The 23,424-nt window shown below is 34.7% G+C and overlaps 1 protein-coding gene across 2 annotated transcripts in view; it reads right to left on the minus strand.

Moving 5' to 3' along the window:
* The window catches only part of HOOK1 (hook microtubule tethering protein 1), a 62,971-nt gene that overhangs the window by 10,014 nt on the left and 29,533 nt on the right, over positions 1 to 23,424 (minus strand). For both annotated transcript variants that reach the window (XM_020882040.2, XM_020882043.2), the window contains exons 9-17: positions 22,159 to 22,325; positions 15,504 to 15,644; positions 14,207 to 14,408; positions 13,078 to 13,188; positions 6,672 to 6,759; positions 6,525 to 6,585; positions 4,745 to 4,885; positions 2,417 to 2,510; positions 581 to 615 (exon numbers count right to left, since the gene is read on the minus strand). In XM_020882040.2, coding sequence (XP_020737699.2) covers positions 581 to 615; positions 2,417 to 2,510; positions 4,745 to 4,885; positions 6,525 to 6,585; positions 6,672 to 6,759; positions 13,078 to 13,188; positions 14,207 to 14,408; positions 15,504 to 15,644; positions 22,159 to 22,325 — 1,040 coding nt within the window. The remainder of the gene's footprint in view (positions 1 to 580; positions 616 to 2,416; positions 2,511 to 4,744; positions 4,886 to 6,524; positions 6,586 to 6,671; positions 6,760 to 13,077; positions 13,189 to 14,206; positions 14,409 to 15,503; positions 15,645 to 22,158; positions 22,326 to 23,424) is intronic.

Raw genomic sequence — 23,424 nt, forward strand, 5'->3', positions numbered from 1 at the left:
TGAAAACTGGTTTCTGCCATATCACATTTGTGGACTATGGACAAGTCACTTTCTGATCCATAGTTTCCTCATCTGTGAAATGGTAATAATACCTGGCAAGTATTCTAAGGGATGGTTGTGAGGATGTAAACTGCCTGACACATGGTGAATGGCAAAAATTTTCATTTTTTCCCCCCGGCCACCCTAACTTACCTAAGAAAGTTAAAATAAATATTTCACGGGTTAAACACCCCACACTGCCTGGCAGGCTACAGTCCGTGGGGTCACAAAGAGTTGGACATGACTGAAAGACTAACACTTTCACTTTTCCTTTCCACATGATCTAGTTATGATTGTTGTCTATTTTGTAAATTCTTCAAATGACACTAGCAATTGAAAAGTGTAGGAGTTCGGGATCATGAGCAGGCAGGTTGACTCTTTTACCATGTTTTTCTTTTCACATTTTGGTGACAGTGCTGAACATTCAGTTGCATCAGGGTTTTTATTTTTTATAAACAAAATCAGAAAATGGTATTAATAACCTTTTACAATAAAATCCTTCCCCTCTAACATTTGAAATGAAGTTATCAGTTTTACTTACATATGAGCTTCCAACTTCTGCTTTAGTTTGCTGGACTATAAAAATTAGAAAAAGTTGCTGTAAGATAACTATTGTGACACAGGGAAGTCTTCCAGACATCAAAATCTCTTTACCTCCTTTTGAAGATGGATTATATAAAATAACAAATGTTTTAAAAGCTTTTATTTCTAATAACATACTTTCAAAACATAAAATTTTAGGTACATTTTTACTTCAAAGAAGAAAAGAAAGAGAACAGAAAATTAAATTAGGAATAGTGCAAGAGAAGAAAGAAAAATGTTTCGTATTTCTAAATATAATGAAAGTAAAATTTGAACTGGAAGAAAAATACCAAATGCAAGCTGAATGTGATATATTGAGGAGTATCAAACATTTAAACATCTAAAGAATTATCCATCTAAAATATAAAATTAAAGATTTTAGACCTTCACTGAAGAACATACTTAAAAAACTAAATTATCTTTATAATAAAACCTTACTGTTAAACGCAAGCACTTCTAATATTAACATCAAAATGAAGCAACTGGATTTTGTTTAAAAAAATTTTTTTTAAACACAAAATTTCCTCTTTAAAAGAACAGGAATTTAACTGGCAATAGTAGTTCGGTATCATCTACCAAATAGATAGAAAAGTTTAAAATATATAATCTGAAATGTATTTTTGATACCAATAATTTTTGTGGTTGTTTTTGGCTGAACCACACAGCATGTGGGGTCTTAATTTCCTGACCAGGAACTGAACCTGTGCCCTTTGCAGTGGAAACATGGAGTCTTAACCACTGGAAAGCTCTCCAATAATTTTTTTATAGTGATAAATTTTAAATCTTTAAAACACTGTGGTCCAAAATGTACTATCCCAAAATGATCCCATTTTAAAAATATTCTCTATTGTGGCTTAAAAATATTTGTATTAGAGAGGTACGATACCGTATATATGCACATATGAGATGCCGCCATGCATGAGACGATTTCTATTTTCCAAGCCCCCAGAGAAGAAAGAGAAAATCATATAAAGCATATAAAAGACAGGAAGGAAACTCAACCCTTTCAATCTTCCTTTTCATCTTATTTACTCTCACTCCATAGTTTTCTCCCCCATCAATACAGGTATGTCACCTAACATTCTATCCAATCAAAACCTATCTAACACATCCTATCTTTTTGTTGTTGTTTTAGTTAAATACATTCTCCCTCAATTATTACTACTTCTTCTCTCTGCACAGACATCAAACTAGGGAAACACTGCTATGTCTACTCAGTTACACTGTTTGATCTCTTTTAGGTTCTCTGATCTGTATACCCTCACAACTATTGACCATAAAACCATTAGAAATGGCAAGGCCATGAGTCTGTATGAAAGGAGGGAAGAATTAAGGGGCAATGTACTTCAAGACTGCTTTTAAATTTCTATCCTTTGGAGGCTGGTGTGACCTACTATTTCCTGAGTGGTCTTTTGGCAGAAATCACTTTCTCACTCTCTCTTTTCCTCAATTCTGACTGCTATTTACTCTTACCATGGTTTTACTCAAGCCAGTCCTGTAGGGATCCCAGCACTACTGTGAAGGTTCAATTGTAGCATGCTATCAATCAGGAATTACATAAATCTAAGGGGTAGCTGTTGAAGAACAGCAGAGACAAATCACTTTCCAATCCATATTACTGACTCATAGGCTCCAAACTGGCAAAGTCACTGCATCTGTTATGCAGATATATACGGTATTTAAGGGTACCCCCAATGATAAGGGTATTATTTTCAAATATAAGATTAATTTGGGCATCAGGACCAATTAGAGAGTCCACACAGAACAGAAGTATCATAATTTTTAAGTTACTTACACTTTCGCCTTCAGACTTGGAGCCTTGTTCTTGTAAAGACTTCTGGAGGTCCTCAATCTGCTGCTGCAACTCTCGGATTCGCTCTTTGCTCAGCCTATTATAAGATGGGTTACATGTGTTTATTTGTACTGAAAGTCAAAGTAGTTAAGGATTCCTGCATGTGTGCTAAGTTGCTTCAGTCGTGTACAACTCTTTGTGACCCTATGGACTACAGTCTGCCAGGCTCCTCTGTCCACTGGGATTCTCCAGGCAAGAATACTGGAGACGGTTGCCATGCTCCCGCCCAGGTGATCTTCCCCACTCAGGGATCAAACCCACATCTCCTGCATTGCAGGCGGATTCTTTATCTGCTGAGCCTCCAGGGAAGCCAGGTGCATTTATGCAATTTAACTCACAGAGTATGCATTTAATAGCAACAACCAAAGCTGAACAACTACCTGTGGCTAGGTACAATATATGTTATAGTAAACTACTTTCAAGGAAATATTCCTTTAAAAAAGATATTTTCATCCTAAAAGCATATATGTCCACATTTAAAAGTTTAAAGTACCTAATTAGTCAGTGGCAAAAGCATGACATTTCTGCAGTGAACTCACTGGAATAAAAATTATAAAACTAGCTCAGTTTTCCTTCAGTTGTATTTTTAATGAATGGAAACTAGGTTTCCGTTTCTTGTTTCAGATTTCACAGGGTATTGCAAGAAAAGGAAGGCCACCATTTTCCAATCATTTCTTCATGACTTTAGAGATGGGCACTAGCAAGTAGTGCAGCTTTTTAACTTGGCAAAATCTCATTCTTTAAAACCCTGCCTAATCATTACCTCTACTGAAGTTACCAGCAAGACACTTAGTATCTGTCTTTCTCGTCATATATATGACAAAACACCCCCTGCTCACTATAATACTACATTTTTCCATTGTTATATATATTACATAATGTAATAATTACCTATTCACATGTCTATCTTCCTATCTTAAAAGCTAAAACTTAGCATCTCCACTGCTGATACTGAATTATATAAATTAGCAATATTTAATGGTCTCTTAGGGTTTCCCTAGTGGCTCAGCTGGTAAAGAATCCGCCTGCAGTGCAGGAGACCTGGGTTCGATCCCTGGGTTGGGAAGATCCCCTAGAGTAGGGAAAGGCTACCCACTCCAGTATTCTGGCCTGGAGAATTCCATGGACTGTATAGACCACGGGGTCACAAAGAGTCGGACACGACTGAATGAATTTCACTTTCAATAGTCTCTTCAGGAAGCTAAAATGCTATTTTTCTTTTAACAGTACACATACAAGTTGACAGACAAGGTTCAAGTGTCAAAAATTCTTAGTGATCTCTCAGATCCAATAAAGGTATGTCAAACAAATCCAAATACTTTTATTGCCAGTATGCTATTTGTAAGACGCAGGATAGCAATAGTGGTAACAGCACAGACTCTGAAGTCTGATTGACAGAAGGTTCAAATGCAGGATCCAGAACTCACTAGCTATGTGATTTGGGCAAGTTTCTTAATGTCCTTGCACCCTCCGTTTCCTTGTTCATAAAATGAGATGATCATAGTTACTATTTCATAGAGTTATTGTAAGAATTTATGAATTAATATCAAAAAGAGCTTAGAAGCTCACTGGTAAGCACCACATGTTGTTGTTGTAGTATAGTCACTACGTCGTGTCTGACTCTTTGTGACCCCATGAAATGTGGCCCTGCCAGGCTCCTCTGTTCATGAGATTTCCAAGGGATCTTCCCGACCCAAGGTTCAAATCCACATCTCCCACATTGGTAGGTGGGTTCTTTACCAATGAGTCACCAGGAAAGCCCAAGCACCACATAAACATTATTTTTTTTAAATATTTATAAATTTTAAGCACCTCACTGGTATCAAATAAGTACACCATTTGCTTTAAACACATTATCTGTAATCTTCATTACAACCTGCAAATAGGTGCCATCTGCAATTTATATCTGAGGATACTAAGTGTGAATGTAAGTAAATGCCCAGTTAAGTAAAGGTGGCATTCAAATTTGATTCCATAGTCTATGTACCATCTGTGCACGGGACTGCAGTTGAAACCCAGATTGCCATTTATTCATTTGTTAAATTTTCTGTCATTTGTGAAGACATATGAGTGAAATTCAAGAGTAAGCAAACTGGTTAACAAAGTCTGCTAAGAATAATGGGTAGTGAGAGATGAAAAAGCAAAAACTGAAACTTCCACAAATCCTAATTATTTGAACTACAATGACATCTTCCACTTCTGTGAATCAAGATTCTGTGGCTAGGCAGTGAAATGGCAATGGTTATCATTATGAAGGAGGGCATCAGTCACCTCTGCTCGGTCTCCAATTCATTCATCTTGCGGTGCTTCTGTTCCAGCTGCTCCTGAAGCTCCTCAATACGCTCATTCTCAGTACCTTCCTGCTGTAATCGAAGCATCTTATTTTCATGTTGCAGTCGAATGAACACCTCCCTGAGGTTAAAAATGAAAATTTCTTTTTAAATTTTTTAAATATAAGAGTTTAAAAAATTCTTTAGCTTTTAAAACAGAAAATTTCTATCTACTCAACAGCTGTCATTTTGAAATGTTACTAAAGCCTTCAAGAAGTTTTTCTTTTAAAAAAAATGTACACTGTAAGACTATGTCTCACAAACCAAATAGTAAATTTTTAAAGGTACAAGATCATAGATCAATAAATCTTTATGATGCAACTCTCTAAGAGATAATATGAATCATTTTTCTTTGATAATTTAGAAACTATTCACATTAAAGTAATATACAGCACATCCTTAGAAAACATATGAAGAAAAAGCAATAGATTTAAGAAATTACAGTCTGCCTAAAATTTTTAAATATACTTTTATGCTAATGACTGTCTTTAGAATTTGGTTTCTAGAAAAAATTTTATTAAAGGTATGTATACATATATTTTTTTAAATACAAATGATATAAAAAATAAATAAATAAATAAATAAATACAAATGATAGGAATGGTGTTAAATGAAAAATAATGCTGCTGCCTTCCTAAATCCCATTACCTGAAAGCAACTAATTTCAATTAATCTCAATTTCTGTTCTTCTGAATGCCAGCATGATAACTTTAAAAATATAGGCTCATAGGACTACTTTTAAATGATTAATATCACTGGATATTAGTAACTAAAAAGTACAAGTTAGTTTCCAGCCCAGCTTGTATGCAGCTCTATCTTAACAGCAAAAAACTGAACAAAGTGAAAATCAACAACTTATAAAAACTATGAAAAATGCAAGAATTCAGCCACAAAAGGCCACATATTGTATGGTTCCATAAATATGAAATGTCCATAATAAGCAAATCCACAGAGATAAAGAGTAGATTACTGGTTACCTGGAGCTGGCATTGGAGGGGAGGCAGGAATGGGTATCTTTTGGGGAGGATGAAAATGTTCTAGAATTAGATAGCGATGATGGTTGCACAACTCTGACTACACTAAAAAGTACCAGACTGCCCATTTGTAAATGCATGAATTATATCTCAGTAATAAAGAGTAGGATTTGAAGTAATTAATAAGTAAAACTGTTGCCACAAAAAGGAAAAGAAGACCATAAAAATACCAGCTAAGTCAAATAACCAGAAGTAAACACAGCAGTAAAATACCAAAATAAAATTTGGGTCAAGAGGAACCTCTAAAATATGTATTTCAACTCTGGCTTACTTGTCCTGAAATTGACAGATCATCTCCTACTTTCTTCCACTGCTGGGAATTTGAAAACTATGTATTAAAAAGGGTTTCTAGAGTATAAGAAAGGAAATTCTTGTCCATTAAATAACAGTCACTTTAAAATGATACCAAAGAGTTTAAGGATAGAAAAATAAGTTCTACACAATAAAGGCCATATTACAAAAGACCAGAATATGTTATTCAGCTAGTAAGTGAAATTTTATTTCTGGTAAATTTTTAAACTGGCATAGTAGCAATAACAGCATGATTTAGAAAGTATAAGCAGATGAGACGAGGTATTTTCAAGCTCTATGATTCATAAAATGAAAATAAAGACAGAAAATTATGAAAAGAAGAATTCACATTTCTAATATTAAGTATGGGTTGTCAATTGATAAAAACAAATTTACCTATATTCCACTGGCATAATCTCGGCAGCAAGATTCTCATAACTTTTTGTAACAGATGCATCTAAACAATATCAGCAACAAAAAAATAGATTAACATCTCATTATATCTACCATTAAAAAACCTTTTCTAAATGCAATGAAATCCACCTGCTTGGTTTAGGTGATCCTGTTGTACTTGTGAACATCGGAGCTCTTCATTTGTTTCTTTCAGAGTGTCACGCTGTTCTATTAGTCTCTAAAAAAGAATTATTTATATAAGCAAAATATTTAATTCTGTCCAAAGGCAATGTACTTTATACTTAAGATTATTTATCTTAATATGTTAATTTGATAATTGTTCCCTATTTAGTTAAAAATGACAATGTTTTAGTTTTAATGCTAAGGGGTAATTTTCTCTTGCATAAATCACATAAATAACAAGACTTTATACAACACAAAGCTTGTGATTTTCCCAGTAGATAGCTTACCTTTGAGCCAAATGAATGTAAGTATACAACAGAGTACAAAAATGTAACTGTAGAGTAATAAAAGCACGTGGACTTTGGAGGCAAACAGAGCACGGCTTGAATTCAGTTTTACTATTTCCAGTTGTATTATTTAAGGCAAGCTACTGACTCTTTGGCTTTAGATCTTTATCATCAAAACAGGGACACTGATTCATAAGCCCCTGAAAGGTGTTCTGAGTAGTGAATGAGAAGTTTGTCTAATATCTAGAACACAGTCTGGTGTGTAAGAAATGCAAGAGACTTGTTATTTCCTTCAATTACTGTAAACAGCATACTGGAAGTATGAATCTGTGGAAAAAAACTATCTCCCAGGGATAGTATGCTAGGACTTCATGTCGTTAGCTATTTTACTTTACTGGACTGGATGCTGGATTAGATGAAGCACAAACTGGAATCAAGATTGCCATGAGAAATATTAATAACCTCAGATATGCAGATGACACTACCCTTGTGGCAGAAAGTGAAGAGGAACTAAAAAGCCTCTTCATGAAGGTGAAAGAGGAGAGTGAAAAAGCTGGCTTAAAACTCAACATTCAAAAGGCAAAGATTCTAGCATCCAGTCCCATCACTTCATGCAAATAGATGGGGAAACAATGGAAACAGAAACAGACTTTCTTTTCTCAGGCTCCAAAATCACTGCAGATGGTGACTACAGCCATAAAACTAAAAGATGCTTGCTCCCTGGAAGAAAAGCTATAACAAACCTAAACAGCATATTAAAAAGCAGAGACATTATTTTACTGACAAAGGTCCATATAGTCAAAGCTATGGTTTTTCCAGCGGTCATGTATGGTTTTGACAGTTGGACTATAAAGAAAAGTTGAGTGCCAAAGAATTGATGCTTTTGAACTGCAGTGTTGGAGAAAACTCTTGAGAGTCCCTCGGACTGGAAGGAGATCAAACCAGTCAATCCTAAAGGACATCAGGCCGGAATATTCATTGGAAGTACTGATGCTGAAGCTGAAGCTCCAATACTATGGCCACCTGATGTGAAGAACTGACTCACCGGAAAAGACCTGGATCCTTGGAAATAATGAAGGCAAGAGGAGAAGGGGACAACAGAGGATGAGATGGTTGGATGGCATCACCAACTCGATGGACATAAGTTTGAGCAAGCTTCAGGAGTTGGTGATGGACAGGGAGGCCTGGTGTGCTACAGTGCATAGGGTCACAAAAAGGTGTACACGACCGAGCCACTGAACTGAACTCATTTTATTTTACAGCTGACAGTCAATGACAAAGTTCTGTACTCTGAAAAAAAGTCTCAGGTTTAAATGACTTTTCCAGAACCTGAGAAGTAACATAAAATTGTATTTTAAATTTTAAATGTTACTATACTTCAGATCAATAAATAAAACCCTATTAGGTCCATTATGTGGCTCAAATCAACTTAACAGTAAACTGGTAACTGCTTCCAAGGGTCCTTAGGCCAGTGTGTACAGATGCTCTAGGGATCTCTGAACACTGTAAATTATAAGTACAGTCAGGCATCAGGACCCCTATAAATCTGTTCCTTCATAAATGCAATGTGAACACTAGCAATTTGTCAAAATCAACTTTTCAAAAAGTATGAAGATTAACCAAAGGTCTGCCATGATCTGAGCAGCACTTATTAAAGAAAATGTGCTGAACCTCAGAACAGTGAGCTTTTTGTTCTTTAACTATCCTGATTACTATCGCCCTCTCCCCAACCCTGGAGTAGCCTTGAGTAGCTTTGAAAAGCAGATGTTACCACCACCTGGAGAGGCTGCCTAGCTATGAAGCTCTTCTTAAAAAGCCCCATGCTTAGAAAACTATCACTATTTGGTCTCTCAAGCAGTACCTTGGAGAAATCCCAATCATGCGTTTCATTATTTGAGCTAATTTGGTGCTTGCTGTGCAGGAAAATATTCCTCAGGCATCTGTAAAAAAACAATCATCAGCAATTGCTTTCATTATAGCTGCTGAAGGCATGATGCCAGTTAAGGCAAACAAGACTCTTGCCAAAAATTTACGAGGAAGAGCTGAGAAACATGATATGCATAGAGGAGGTTAAAAGTCCTGACATATGGAGACCCAGGAGGTCAGCTATGTACAGAGCTGTGCGTACACCCAGAAATAACCCGAGAGGACCCCAATGTCTCAGCTCTGGAAAAACTTGAAGCATAAATGCAAAGGCAGAGTTGTAAACTTTCTAAGAATTGAAGATGTTTCCCAAAATAAATACACATTGAGTCCTTTGGCAAAGATTGGGAGATCTATGGAAACACCTGACAAATCATTAACTGATTGCAATGGTTATTGAGCAGAGAATTCAGTGGCTGCACATTACAAAGAAAAAAAACTTTATAGAATTAGTCCAAAAGTCACTAAAAAACCAGCAAAAACAAAAACCCTGAGGTTGGGGGAAAATCTGATTTCCAGAGTTGAAACACATTATTATTTTAAAAGTTATATTTTCAACAACAACAACAACAACAAAAAACATGCAAAGAAATAGAGAAATTCCTATACAGGAAAAAAAAAAAAAAAACAGTTAACAGAAAGAGTCAATGAGATGACACTAGTGGGTGGACATACTAGACAAAGACTTTAAGTGTGGTAAAACCAAAAATACAGGAACATTTTCTCAATATATGTCAAGGCTGTATACTGGCACTCTGCTTATTTAACTTATATGCAGAGTACATCATGAGAAACCCTGGGCTGGAAGAAGCACAAGCTGGAATCAAGATTGCCAGGAGAAATATCAATAACCTCATGACAGATATGCAGATGATACCACCCTCATGACAGAAAGTGAAGAAGAACTAAATAGCCTCTTGATGCAAGTGAAAGAAGAGAGTGAAAAAGTTGGCTTAAAACTCAACATTCAGAAAACTAAGATCATGGCATCCAGTCCCATCACTTCATGGCAAATAGACTGGGAAACAGTGGAAACAGTGGCTCACTTTATTTTTGGGGGCTCCAAAATCACTGCAGATGGTGACTGCAGCCGTGAAATTGACTCTTACACCTTGGAAAGAAAGTTATGACCAACCTAAATAGCATATTAAAAAGCAGAGACATTACTTTGCCAACAAAGGTCTGTCTAGTCAAGGCTATGGTTTTTCCACTGGTCATGTATGGATGTGAGAGTTGGACTAAAAAGAAAGCTGAGTGCTGAAGAATTGATGCTTTTGAACTGTGGTGTTGGAGAAGACTCTTGAGAGTCCCTTGGGCTGCAAGGAGATCCAAGCAGTCCATTCTAAAGGAGATCAGTCCTGGGTGTTCATTGGAAGGAGTGATGCTGAAGCTGAAATTCCAATACAGTAAAAGACAAGAACTATGTGTCATACCACTGACCCAGAAATAGCAGTTGACAAAATACAGAACTCTTTCAAGATAAAAACATGAAACAAATTAGGAATTAAAACTTCTTTAACCTGACAGAAGGAATCTACAAATAAAATCCACAACTAATAAGACACACAATGGTAAAAGAATGAATGCTTTCTTCCTAATATTGGAAACAAGAGAAAGATACTCTCACCTCGTTATTTCTATTCAACAAACTACTGAAGGTTCTAGCCAGGATAATTCGACAAGAAATAAAAGACATTTAGAATGCAAAAGAATAAATAAAACTATCTGTATTTACAAATGTCCTGATTTTGTATATAAAAATACTAATTCACTAAAAACTATTAGAAATACTAAGGGAATCCAACAAGGATGTAAGTAAAATACAAGACCAATGTCCAAAAGTTAACTGTATTTCTATATGTTAGCACTGACAGAAAGAATAAAACACTCATGAGTAGTTCTATCAGGTGCGAATCTTACAAAATGAAAACTACAAAACATTGTTGAAAGAAACTAAAGACATAAATATATGGAATGTTATGCCATATTAATGGATCAGAAAACTTAATGCTATTAAGGTGGCCAGGTTTCCAAACTGATCAACAGATTCAGGAAATTCCTATCAATATTTCAATCTGGATATTTTGCAGAAACATTAATCTGACCCTTAGATTTATATGAAATGCTAGAGACCCAGAATAACCAAAACAATAGCTTTCCAAAGAAAAAGTTGGAGAACTTATTTAAAATGAGTATATTTTCCAATTTCAAAACTTAATTCAAAGCTGCAGTAATCATTACAGTGTGGTATTACCATAAAGTTAGACATATATATCAGTGACAATTCAAAATCTGGAAATAAACTCTAACATTTGTGGCCAAATGATTTCTTTTTATTTTAAGAAAATTAATAGGCTTTAAAAAAAAAAAAAAACCTGAACAGAAAGTACAAAGTTCCCATCATCCTCTCCCCCAACTCCCCAGTTTCCCTTATTATTAACATTTTGCATTAGTGTGGTTACTTGTAAGAACTGACAAGCCAAAAGTGATACACTGTTATTAACTAAAGGACATAGTCTACATTAGGGTACATTCTTTGTTTCAGTTTTATGAGTTTTGACAAAGGTATAATATATCCATCATTACAGGACAATGTCAACTGATTTTTAACAAGAGTATCAAGAATATTCAGTGGGGGAAAGAACAGTTATATCAACAAATGGTGCTGGGACAAATGAATATCTAAACAGAAAGGAAGAAAGTTAGAAACCTATCTCACACCACATAAAAATGAATTCAATATTGATCACAGAGTAAATATAAGAGCTAAAAATATAAAACTCCTAAAATAAAACAGAGGAATAAACCTTTATAACTTTAAGGTTACCCAGTGGTGTCATAGAAACACCACCAAAAAAACACAAAAGAAAAAGCAGATAACTTTGTTTTCATGAAATAAAAAACTATTCTGCTGCTATATATAAATACACACACACACCATTTAAAAATTGCAAAGAGGATTCACAGAATAGGAGAAAATATTTGCAAACCATGTATCTGACAAGAGATTTGTATCTAGAATACATAAAGAACTCTTAGAACTCAAAAATAGAAAAGCAAATAATAAACAAAGCATGGTCTAAAGAGTTTGAAGAGGCATTTCTCAAAGAAATAAAATCAGAAATGGTCAATAAGTTCATGAAAAGATGTTCAACATCATTTGTCATTAGGGAAACACAAATCAAAACCACAATGATATACTACACTTCATACCTATTAGGATAGCCAAAATTAAAATTCAATATGATTTGACAAGAATTGGGAGAAATTGCAATCTTTTACAAACTGCTGGTGAGAATGAAAAATGGTTCATTCACTTTAGAAAAGTCTGGTAATTCTTAAAATAGTTAAACACCTACCATATGACCCAGCAATACCATTCCTCAACACATATTCAAGAAATGAAGACATGTGTCCATATAAAACTTGTACATAAATGTTCAGAGCCCCATTATTCATTTAATAGGCAAAATCTGGAAACAACCCAACTGGACTTTGTTTCCACTGATGAACAGATAAATAAAATGTGGTATATCCATATAATGGATTACTACTCAGCAATAAAAATGAATGAAGTATGGATACATGCTACAACACTGATAAACCTTGGAAGTATTATGCTAAATAATGGAACCCAGTCACAAAAACCACAAAGTGTATGGTTATATATTCTGGACAGACAAGACAAATTCATAGACAGCAAGTAGATTAATGGTTGCTAAGGCTGGGGAAAGAGGGACCAGATGCAGAATAGCTATCAGGCACAGGGTCTCCTTGGAGTGATAACAGAATTCTAAAACGATGATGGTTTCCAACACTGAATACACTGAACACCACTGAACCATAGCTTTTAAATAGGTGAAATTTATGGTATGTAAATTATATCCTAGTAAAGTTTTCAAAAATTGCATCTATGGTCCTTGCTTTCAAGGAGTTGACAGTCCAGAACTGGAACACATGCATTGAGACACGACTTCATCTTACCATATCAAGAAAACTTACAAAACTGCATAAAGAATTTCTACAAGACTTTCTTTTACATCACTAATTTCAATTTGGAGAAAGAAGAACTGGTTACATCATTTCCATTCTTAAAACAGCGAGGGTAATATTAAAACTAAAACAGGACATACATATTACACATCAATTATATTTATGTTTACCTCTTTTTCCTTAAGTAAAGCTTCATGTTTTTCTTCAAGCCGCTTCATTTCAAATGCTAGTGTGTCGGCCCTTTTGGATTCAGAGGAAAGTTTAACATGAAGATCCTGAACCTTTTATCAGAAACAAAAGTAGAAAATAAGAGTTTAGAATATTGATAGCATTTCAGAGATCAATAAATTAAAAACTGAAAATAAAATATATAGTAAGATTATAGTCTAATTCTAAATATTCATGGAAATGGCATGTAAATAAAAAAATTAACATAAGTTTTAAAATACACAAATAATAATTTAGCAAAAAAAAATATCAGTCTTCTACCATTTCTCTAGGGTGTTTGATAAATAGCAAAAGAGAATATTTTAGGTTATAAGTGCATTCTCTAGGTATTTTCCCTGATTATCAGAAATGTTACTGAAACAATAAAACATTTCAAAAGCATACAAGCTCAGAAGCTAATAAAAATGCCACAAGGGAAGCCCAATAATACTGGAGTGGGTACTTTATCCTTTCCCCAGCAGATCTTCCCAACCCAGGAATCAAATTGGGGTCTCCTGCATTGCAGACAGATTCTTTACCGACTGAGCTATCAGGGAAGTCCAAAAGACCTAGAGAACACAAATTCAATGATCAACTCTTGAATTAAATTACAGATAGAAGATACATGTGATAATAAGGACACAACTGACTACAAATAGTGTTTATTCGGGGTTTACTGGGTAGCTCAGTGGGTAAAGAATCCACCTGAAATGCAGGAGACGCCAGTTTGATTCCTGGGTTGGGAAGTTTCACTGGAGAAGGAATAGACTACCCACTCCAGTATTTCTGGGCTTCCCTGGTGGGTCAGATGGCAAAGAATCCACCTGCAATGTGTGAGACATGGGTTCTATTCCTGGGTTGGGAAGATCCTCTGGAGGAGGGCATAGCAACACACTCCAGTATTCTTGCCTGGAGAATCCCAATGGACAGAGGAGCCTGGCGGGCTACACCGTCCATGGGGGTGCAAAGAGTCAGACACGACTGAGTGACTGAGCACAGCACAGTGTTTAGTCACTGCTACATCCTTCTAAAGGAGTGAAAAGGTACACTCTTTCAATTTTATTGATTTAAAAAATTTAGATATTTCCTTACCTGTCTCTTGTATGTTTCTAATTGTGTGCGTGCAGCATTTGCCTTCTTTAATTCCTCTTCTAAGCTGACTGTATTATGCATGTACATCATGTTTGTTTCCTGTAAAGTTTTCACCTGCTTGCGAAGGTCATTCAGATCTTGTAGCTTCTGACGATATATCTCAACTGTAGACTCCAGTTTATTTGCTTTATCAGAGGTAGCTCTATAATAACAAAGATTAAACATTACTTTGTAAAAACAAGTAAATGCACATAACAGTGTTATTCTGGCTGTAAAACGAGTCTTCCAAATGAACTATCAACTGGTTAAAAAAAAATGAGGGGACAGAGAAAAGAAATCATTAACTTTGTGAGAAATCTTGAAACGGACTCAGAAAGTTCAACCCTTCTGTTATAAAGTCATCAAAATAAAATGCTCGAAATTTGTCACAGTGTATTATCAAACGATTCTACATATCACACAATGTACAAAAAAAGGACGGTTTTACAAACATAGCTGAATAATTCTGAGCTGCCTGTAAGCTTACAGGCCAGTTGTGCTCTGTGTATAATATCTAATGCAGTTTAAGTATTTGATACATTCAGGAAGTTGACTGAATTTATAATTTGTTTGGCAGAGCACTTCCCTTTAGAGTTGTGCACACCTGACAAACGGGATGGAGAAAAAATAAACAGAATCACTTCAATATCACATGAAGGTTAAAATTAATGCTTATAAAGATTTTGTTTTTTAAAAAAACATTAAAGCCTGTAAGAAAATGCCTAATTAAGAAAAATTAACAAAATAAAAAAATCATTTAAACAGATTCTTTGCTTAACATTTCACAGGCAAAGCTCATTATAAACTTTGTACTGTCAAAGACAATAAGAGAACCCGGGATAATCTTGAAATAAATGCTAGGATTCTTGTCTATAGTTTATCAAATGTCAAAGTATGGTTTGTGAGAATACATTTCTTACACAAAAATTTCACAAGATGTACTAATAAGTACAAGAAGGTCAAGTCAAATGCACCTAAAAATAACTCAGCTTACAAATTTTTAAGAAAAAGGTATCGTTTTCTTTAATCAGAAATAAGAAAAAGGTTTATGGTTCTAATACGAAAATCTCTCCTAACAGGAATCAAATATTATCCTGAAACTTCACATAACTATCAACAAACATAAAAGAAGTAAAGACTAGGAACTTGGGTAAAAACTGATCAATACTTGATACACAGGTATAACTGTAAGATTCCTTAATTAAAATATAGAATACCAAAATGAGAAGTGACACAATTATATTTAGACATGACATACCTAAGAATATCTATTTCATCTTTCAGGGCTCTTGTTTCCTCAGCAAGACTAGTCAATTCATCATTCCTATGTTGAAATTCAATTAATTGCTTTTCAAGTTCTTCACAGTGAACACGGTAATCATCTTTTGCAGCTTCAAGCCTTGCATAAAGAAAATAAGTATTTATAATGTAATTTCCATTATTTGTTTCTTTACTGAGACACGAGCTTAGCAAAACTTACTTCTAAAATGCTCCTTTGATTCCACATTCAAAAGAAAAACTAAAGGAATAAGCTACTTTCTAGTCCTTAGTTTTAAAACAATAGCTTTAAAAAAAAAAAGGTTGGAGAAGTCATACTTTCCAATTTACTACAAAGCTACAGTAATCATGATAGTATCATACTACCATAAAGCTAGACATATAGATCAATGACAATTAAAAGTCCAAAAGTAAACTCTTAACATTTATGGTCATATGATTTTTTTTACTTAAAAAAATTAATAGACTTTTTTTCAGAAAAACTGAACAGAATGTACGAAGTTCCCATATATTCCCTCATGGTCATCTCACTCCCTAGTTTCCCTTATTATTAACATCTTTCATTAGTGTGGTTACTTGTAAGAACTGATAAGCCAGTGATGTTCTGAATTTTCATTATCACTCTGAAACACTGAGCCTGGTTCTCTAGTTCAAACAGAAATTTTAATTTCAAGAGAAAAAGAGAAACCATGTAAAGTTACCCAAAAATGTACATAGCATGTAAAGTGGTGAAATATGAACTCTAAGTATAGACTGTGATAAAGAATACTTTGAACCGAAGAGCAACAACAAAAACTAAAATGACTATATAGTGATAAAAATACTAAAAAATTACTTGATCAGCTGACAATAATGCAGAAAAGAAAAATAAACACAAAAACAGATATGACAAATAAAAAATAGCAAACTGATAGACCCGAAGCACAACCATATCAAAAATTATGTAAAGCGCAAAAGGACTAAATATACCAATTAAAAAGGCAGAGACTATCAGACTGGATAAGAAAGCAACACTCAAATATATACTAGTTAGAAGAAACATTTTAAATATAAAGACACAATAGGTTAAAAGTAAAAAGATGAAAATAAGTATCATGCAAATAATAAGCAAAGAAAACTGGGATATTTATATTAACATCAAAAAATGGTTTAACACAAAAAGTATTACCAAAGGTATAGATATTTCACAATTATAACAGGGTCAATCCATCAGAAAGACATATCAAAAAATTATATATAACAAAAAATAAAATTTTAAAAGAGATGAAGCAAAAACTGACAGGATCTGAGATCTACAAATCCATAATTATTGTCAAGAATGTTAACATCAGTCTCCCAATAAATGAAAGAACTAACCAAAAATGTCAAATACAGAAGAAATCTGAATAACGCTACTAATCAGCTTGATATAATAAATATTCATGAAACATGTCAGTAAAAAATTACAGAATACACATCCTTTGCAAGTACTCACGGAATATTCACTGCAATAACACATGTGATGATCACAATAGGTATCATAAATATTAAAAAGAATGAAGTATTATGGACTATATTCTCTAACTACAAGGAAATTAAATTAGGAATCAGTCACAATGAGAAGTTTGGAGAAAAGCCTTAAATATTTGGAAATTAAAAAATACATTTCTAAATGATTCCTGAGTCAGAGAAGAAATCAGAGAGGAAATTAGAAAATATTTTGAACTGAATAATAACAGAAATGAAATCAATCAAATTTTAGGGACACAGCTAAACCAGTGCTTACAGAGAAATTTAGTTTTAAAGGCTTATAATAGAAATAAAGAAATGCTTAAAATCAATCATCTAACTTTAGGAGGCTAGAAAAAGAAGAGCAAATCAAATCCAAAGTAAGTAAAAGGAAAGGAATAAAGAACAAAGATCTAAAACTCACACTATAGGAAACTAATAAAGGCTGTTGGATTAATAAAGGGTGTAAGATTAATAAAACTGATGAACCTCTAGCAAGGGTGACCAAGAAAAATGAAAGAAAACACAAATTACCAACATCAAGAATGAAAAAGGAAACACCACTACAGCTCCTACAATCATTAAAGGGACCATAAATAGAATATTATGAAAAACTTCATGCCAATAAATTAAACAATTTAAATCAAATAAATATATACCTTGAAAAAAAAATTTAGGAAATTGACATAATATGAAACAGAAAATCTAAAAAGCCTATGACCATTAAAGAAATTATATGTGTCATTAAAAGCCCTTTCACAAAGAAAACCACAGATCCAATTGTTTTACTGATTAATTCTATCAAATATTGAAGGAAGAAATAATGTCATTCTTACATAAACTCTTTCAGAAAATAGAGGAGGAGAGAGTATTTCCCAATTATTCTATGAGACTAGTAGAACTCTGATAACAAAACCTGAAAGACATTACAAGAGAAAAAAGTTATAGACCAGTATCTATTATAAAGACAAGACACAAAAATACTTTCAAAATATCAGCAAATCAAATCCAGTCATATGTGTATAAGATAAGAAAATATGACCAAGGTGGTTTTTCTCTGGAATACAAATTTTTTTAACATTCAAAAATTAATCATATTAAAAGAGTAAAAAAGAAAAACCAAACCATCTTTTTTCAAGATGCACAGAAGTCCTAAGACAAAAATCTACACTGATAAATGATAAAAACTCTTAGCAAGGCAGAAATAAAGGAGAACTCTTTCAATCTGATAAAAAGCCAATTTAAAAACTCTACAGCAGGCTTCCCTGGTGGCTGAGTGGTAAAGAATCTGCCTGCCAATGCAGGGGACACAAGTTTGATTCCTGATCCAGGAAGATCCTACATGCAGCAGAGCAACTAAGCCCGTGTGCCATGACTGTCGGGCCTGTGCTCTAGAGCCCACGTGCCACAACTCCTGGTCCGTGCGCCTAGCTCCCGTGCTCCGAAACAAGACACCGCAGTGAGAAGCTGGCACACAACTAGAGAGTATCCGCCACTCTCCACGACTACCACAACCAGAGAGTACTGCCAACTCTCCACAACTAGAGAAAGCCCACACAATAACAAAGACCCAGCATCGCCAAAAATAGACAAATAAATATCAAGATCATGCCTTATGGGCTAAAGACAGACAAATTGATCAGCAGGAAGGAACTGAGTTCAGAAAATGACCCACATTTTATGGCTATATCACTTTTCACAAAGGTGCCGAAGCAATTTGATGGAATAAAATAAAAATCTTTTCACCTGATGATACTGGAACAACTGGATACGCATAAGGGAAATAAAAGTAAAGTCTGACACCCACATATTATACTATTTTCAAAAAAAAATCAATTCAAGATGGATCACAGACCTAACTGTAAAGATAAAACTATAAAGGTTCTAGAAGAAAATACTAGAGTATTTTCATGACTAGGGAGTAGACAGATTTCTTGGACAGTACATGAAAAGCACTAATCTTAAAAATATTGATAAATCAGACTTCATCTAAGAACTTTAATTCTTGATAGATACCATTTGAAAAATGAAGTGGCAAGCTACAGAAAGGATGAAATATTATTACATGCATATCTGACAAAGATTCTATAACCAGAATATATATTTTTTAAACTCTTACAACTCAGTAATAAAGACAAACAACCCAATTTAAAAATAGGCTAACAGTGTAGAGAGACAATTCACATAGTAAAATATAGCGCAAATAAGCACATGAAAAGGTGCTTACCATTATCATTAGTTATCAGGAAAATGCATATTAAAGCCACAATTCAACACTCTTAACCCATTCCCTGGAATAACTAAAAAGAAGAAGACTGATAAGGCCAACTTATGTTAAACAGGCAGAGTAACTAGAGCAACCAGCAGCAAGCACTGCTGGTGGGAATGCAAAACAATACGACCACTTGGGGAAATGGTTTGCTGGTATCTTTTAAATATAACATAAACAAAATGTGTGACTCAGCAATGCCACTCTATGTAATTGCCAATGAGAAATGAAAAAATATGTTCACAAAAGTTTTATATTCCAATGTTCATATCCATTTTATTTATATTAGCCAAAATCTGGAAACTCAAATGTCCATCTAAAGGAAAATGAATAAGCAAAATGTGTTACAATGTGCAATAATTCCATTTAGCAGAATACTACTCAGTAATTTAAAAAAATGAACTGATATATTCAGCAACATCAGTAGATTTCACAAATATGCTGAGCAAAAGAAGCCAGTCACCAAAGAATTCATGTTACAATTCTAAGAAGTTCTAGATGAGAGAAAAGACATCTATAGCGGAAAATAATTGGAAGAGTCTTTGGGACATAGGGGTTATCTGGGAAGGGACATAGATAGGGGAACTTTCTGTAGTGACAGAAATGATTTATCAAATGATAAAAATGTGAGTTACACAAATGTATGCTTTTAATAAAAGATGCCAAACAGTGCTATTCACTCAACTTACAGTATGTAAACGCTATCTTAAAAAAAGAATTGTAAACATACTGAAGTGTAGCATTAGTTTGCACTGTAGCACTACCTTTTTATAGAAGGCATGGATTAGCAATTCTTACTTCAAATGTGTTTTGGGATTGAGTAAATGAATAAAACTGCTGAGGAAAATGGAAGTCAGGTTTCTCAATGTTGGTGAAGGGAGTTACAATATGGAAATGCAGAAAATCAGAATGTACCCTGAAGTCACTGGACTGAAATGGAAGATGATAATATGAATTCACTGTTCATAACTGTAGCTATGAAAATAGATAGATATATGCATAGACACATGTGTGCAATCATGGACTGGTATGAACCTGTACAAGTGTATTTCCTAGCTCTGTACACTAAGGTGGCCCAGAAGCAATGACAGAAAAATTCATCTAGACCATCCTTGGAAGAAAAGCCATGATCAACCTAGACAGCATATTAAAAAGCAGAGACATTACTTTGCCAACAAAGGTCCATCTAGTCAAAGCTATGGTTTTTCCAGTAGTCATGTATGGATGTGAGAGTTGGACCATAAAGAAGGCTGAGCGCCTAAGAATTGAGGCTTTTGAACTGTAGCATTGGAGATAACTCTTGAGAGTTCCTTGGACTGCAAGGAGATCCAAGCAGTCCATCCTAAAGGAAATCTGTCCTGAATATTCATTGGAAGGACTGATGCTGAAGCTGAAACTCCCATACTTTGGCCACCTTATGTGAAGAACTGACTCACTGGAAAAGACCGAGGTGGGAGGAGAGGGGGATGACAGAGGATGAGATGGTTGAATAGCATCACCGACTCCATGGACATGAGTTTGAATGAGCTCTGGGAGTTGGTTATGGACAGGGAAGCCTAGCATGCTGCAGTCAGTGGGGTTGCAAAGAGTCAGACACAGCTGAGTGACTAAACTGAACTGAGACCATAGACCTTTGTTTTTAGCGGAGAATAAATCTAGACAGAAAAATTCATCTAGATCATAGATTTCTCTTTTTAGTGGAGAATTCTCCACTAAAAGGAATCAGGACTTCCTGGAGAAATGGCTGACTCTAGAGTTGAGGAAGAACAATTAGAGTCTGGAACATTTTGTTGTGCCAGAAAGAAGAAAATACTCAAAGAAGGATAGCAACATATAGTAAAGACACATGGCTAATTGAAAGGCTCCTCAGTGGTCAAATCTGGGACAATTTAACATAAAAATAAATGATGGTAGTAATGGAATTATAGTCCATTGAGTAAGAATCCATTTCTAAATGCAAAGCACGATCCTGGATTAGATTCTGAAACAAGAAAAAACTTAAGTTTTAAGGATACTGAGATAGCTGATAGAATTTGCATATGATCTGTAGATTAGATGATTTGTTTCAAAGATCAATCACTAATTTTGATCACTATGCTGTGGTTTATAAGAGAATATCTTTGTTCTTAGGAAATACACACTGAAGTACATAGGGGTAAAGCAGTATGTCTCCAGTTTACTCTAAGATGGTTCAAAAAAACAAAACATATATACACATGTGACTATGTAAAGAGACCGCTAAAACAAATGAATAGAACTGTAAAACAAATGTAGAATCTGAATGAGAGATATACAGAAGCTCCCTGTCTTATTCTTGCAACTTTTTTCAGTAAGTCTCAAATAATACCAAAATAAAGTAACAAAAAACCACATACAATGCAACTGGAGCGCCTATTTATCAGGGCCTTACACTGCAGGGCTCAGAGGTAAGCACACAAAAAGATAATGTTTATCAAAGGTTAGATGTACACTTTTTTTTCCCAAAAGAAGAAATATAAAAGTTGATATGAAAAATATCCTTTTAGGGTGAGGTTTATACTTTTTTCCACTTATTATCAAGTTCCCTCTCCTATGCAAAAATTCTTCTTCCCCAGGTTTCAGCAAACATTCTTTTAAATCCTCGTGGACTTGCATATGGCCTTTGTTTGGCCCTCATAACACATTATTTTGAATTGTTTTGCTTTTTATATATGTATCCCACTTGTTTAACTGTATTGTTAGCCTTACAAGGACAGGAACCACTTATACTAGACAGTATTTTCATCCACTTAGTATTCTAAACATGTGTTGTAATGCTTAATCATCAGTTGTTGCTATTATGATTTTTCGCTACTAGTTTAATAAAACTGTATAGAATGATTCCTATTAAAAATGCTACCTGAAGTTTTCTTCCTGTAATTGTTCTAGTTGCAACTGTGCATGAAAATATTTTTTTGCAACCATTGTATTTGGATCATCAAAAGATCCATCCAACTGGTCAAGTTTTTCATTCATCATCTCGTTCTCAGAAACCAGTGAATTCTTTTCATCTTGAAGTGCTGTCACCTAAAACCAAAAGCACAAGCATAGGCATCAGTAGCAAAGCAGAGATTGCAGTGGAGCTCTAGACTCTAACTCTGGCCAAGCCGTTAACTAGCCTGGTCAATCAGACTAGATGAATTCTCAAGGATTCCTCTAGCTCTGGAATTCTGGGTCTAGCAGGTTTGAATCAGAAGAAACAAAATTAATTTTATTAATACAGAGGAAAGAGAGTTAATACATACAAAGGAGAATATCTTCCAAACTTCATGCTTGCTTTAAGTCAGAGAAGAAACTGTTTTTTAGTCTCTAAAATTTTATGCACCTATGTACTTCAAAAAAATAATGTCTCCCTTTTAGGTACAAATTTATTTTCAGGATGCTGTTACCTAGTAAACTGAGATACACACAAATATGCACAAAATTACCATTTTAGGTTCATAGTAGAAAATTATCAGATTCACATCATATCTTTAGGGGATAACCACATTATTTGGTTAGTCAATCAGCAGCAAAAAAACTGAACCCAACTGCACACTGAAACTATTTGCTTAAGATTTAAAATGGATATAAACATATAACTTTAGAATGACATCAATACCAGTACTGGATACATTTTTTATTTTATTTACATATTTATGTTAACAAGCATTATTCATTTAAAAATATCTTTAAACATTTAGAGTAAGGCTGCAACCTTTTATAAGGCATGTTTCCTGAGTAACTCAGTCGGTAAAGCATCTGCCTGCAATGCGGGAGACCTGGGTTCAATTCCTGGGTCAGGAAGATCCCCTGGAGAAGGAAATGGCCACCCACTCCAGTATTCTTGCCTGGAGAATTCCACGGACAGAGGAGCCTGGCGGGCTGCAGTTCGTGGGATCCCAAGAGTTGGACATAGCACTATCTTTCTCTCTTTCTTTCTTTCTTTTGTAAGACCAGACATCCACATGGGATTTTGCTAAGATTAGTTTGAAGGCTGACTCACCATAACCTAGATACACTGTAAGTTACTGGGCCTCCCCAGTGGCTCAGCTGGTAAAGGATCCGCCTGCAATGAGGGGACCTGGGTTTGATCCCTGCATTGGGAAGATCCCCTGGAGAAGGGAACGGCTACCCACTTCAGTAT

Source organism: Odocoileus virginianus, chromosome 5, assembly GCF_023699985.2.
Source record: "Odocoileus virginianus isolate 20LAN1187 ecotype Illinois chromosome 5, Ovbor_1.2, whole genome shotgun sequence".
Classification (NCBI taxonomy): Eukaryota; Metazoa; Chordata; class Mammalia; order Artiodactyla; family Cervidae; genus Odocoileus; species Odocoileus virginianus.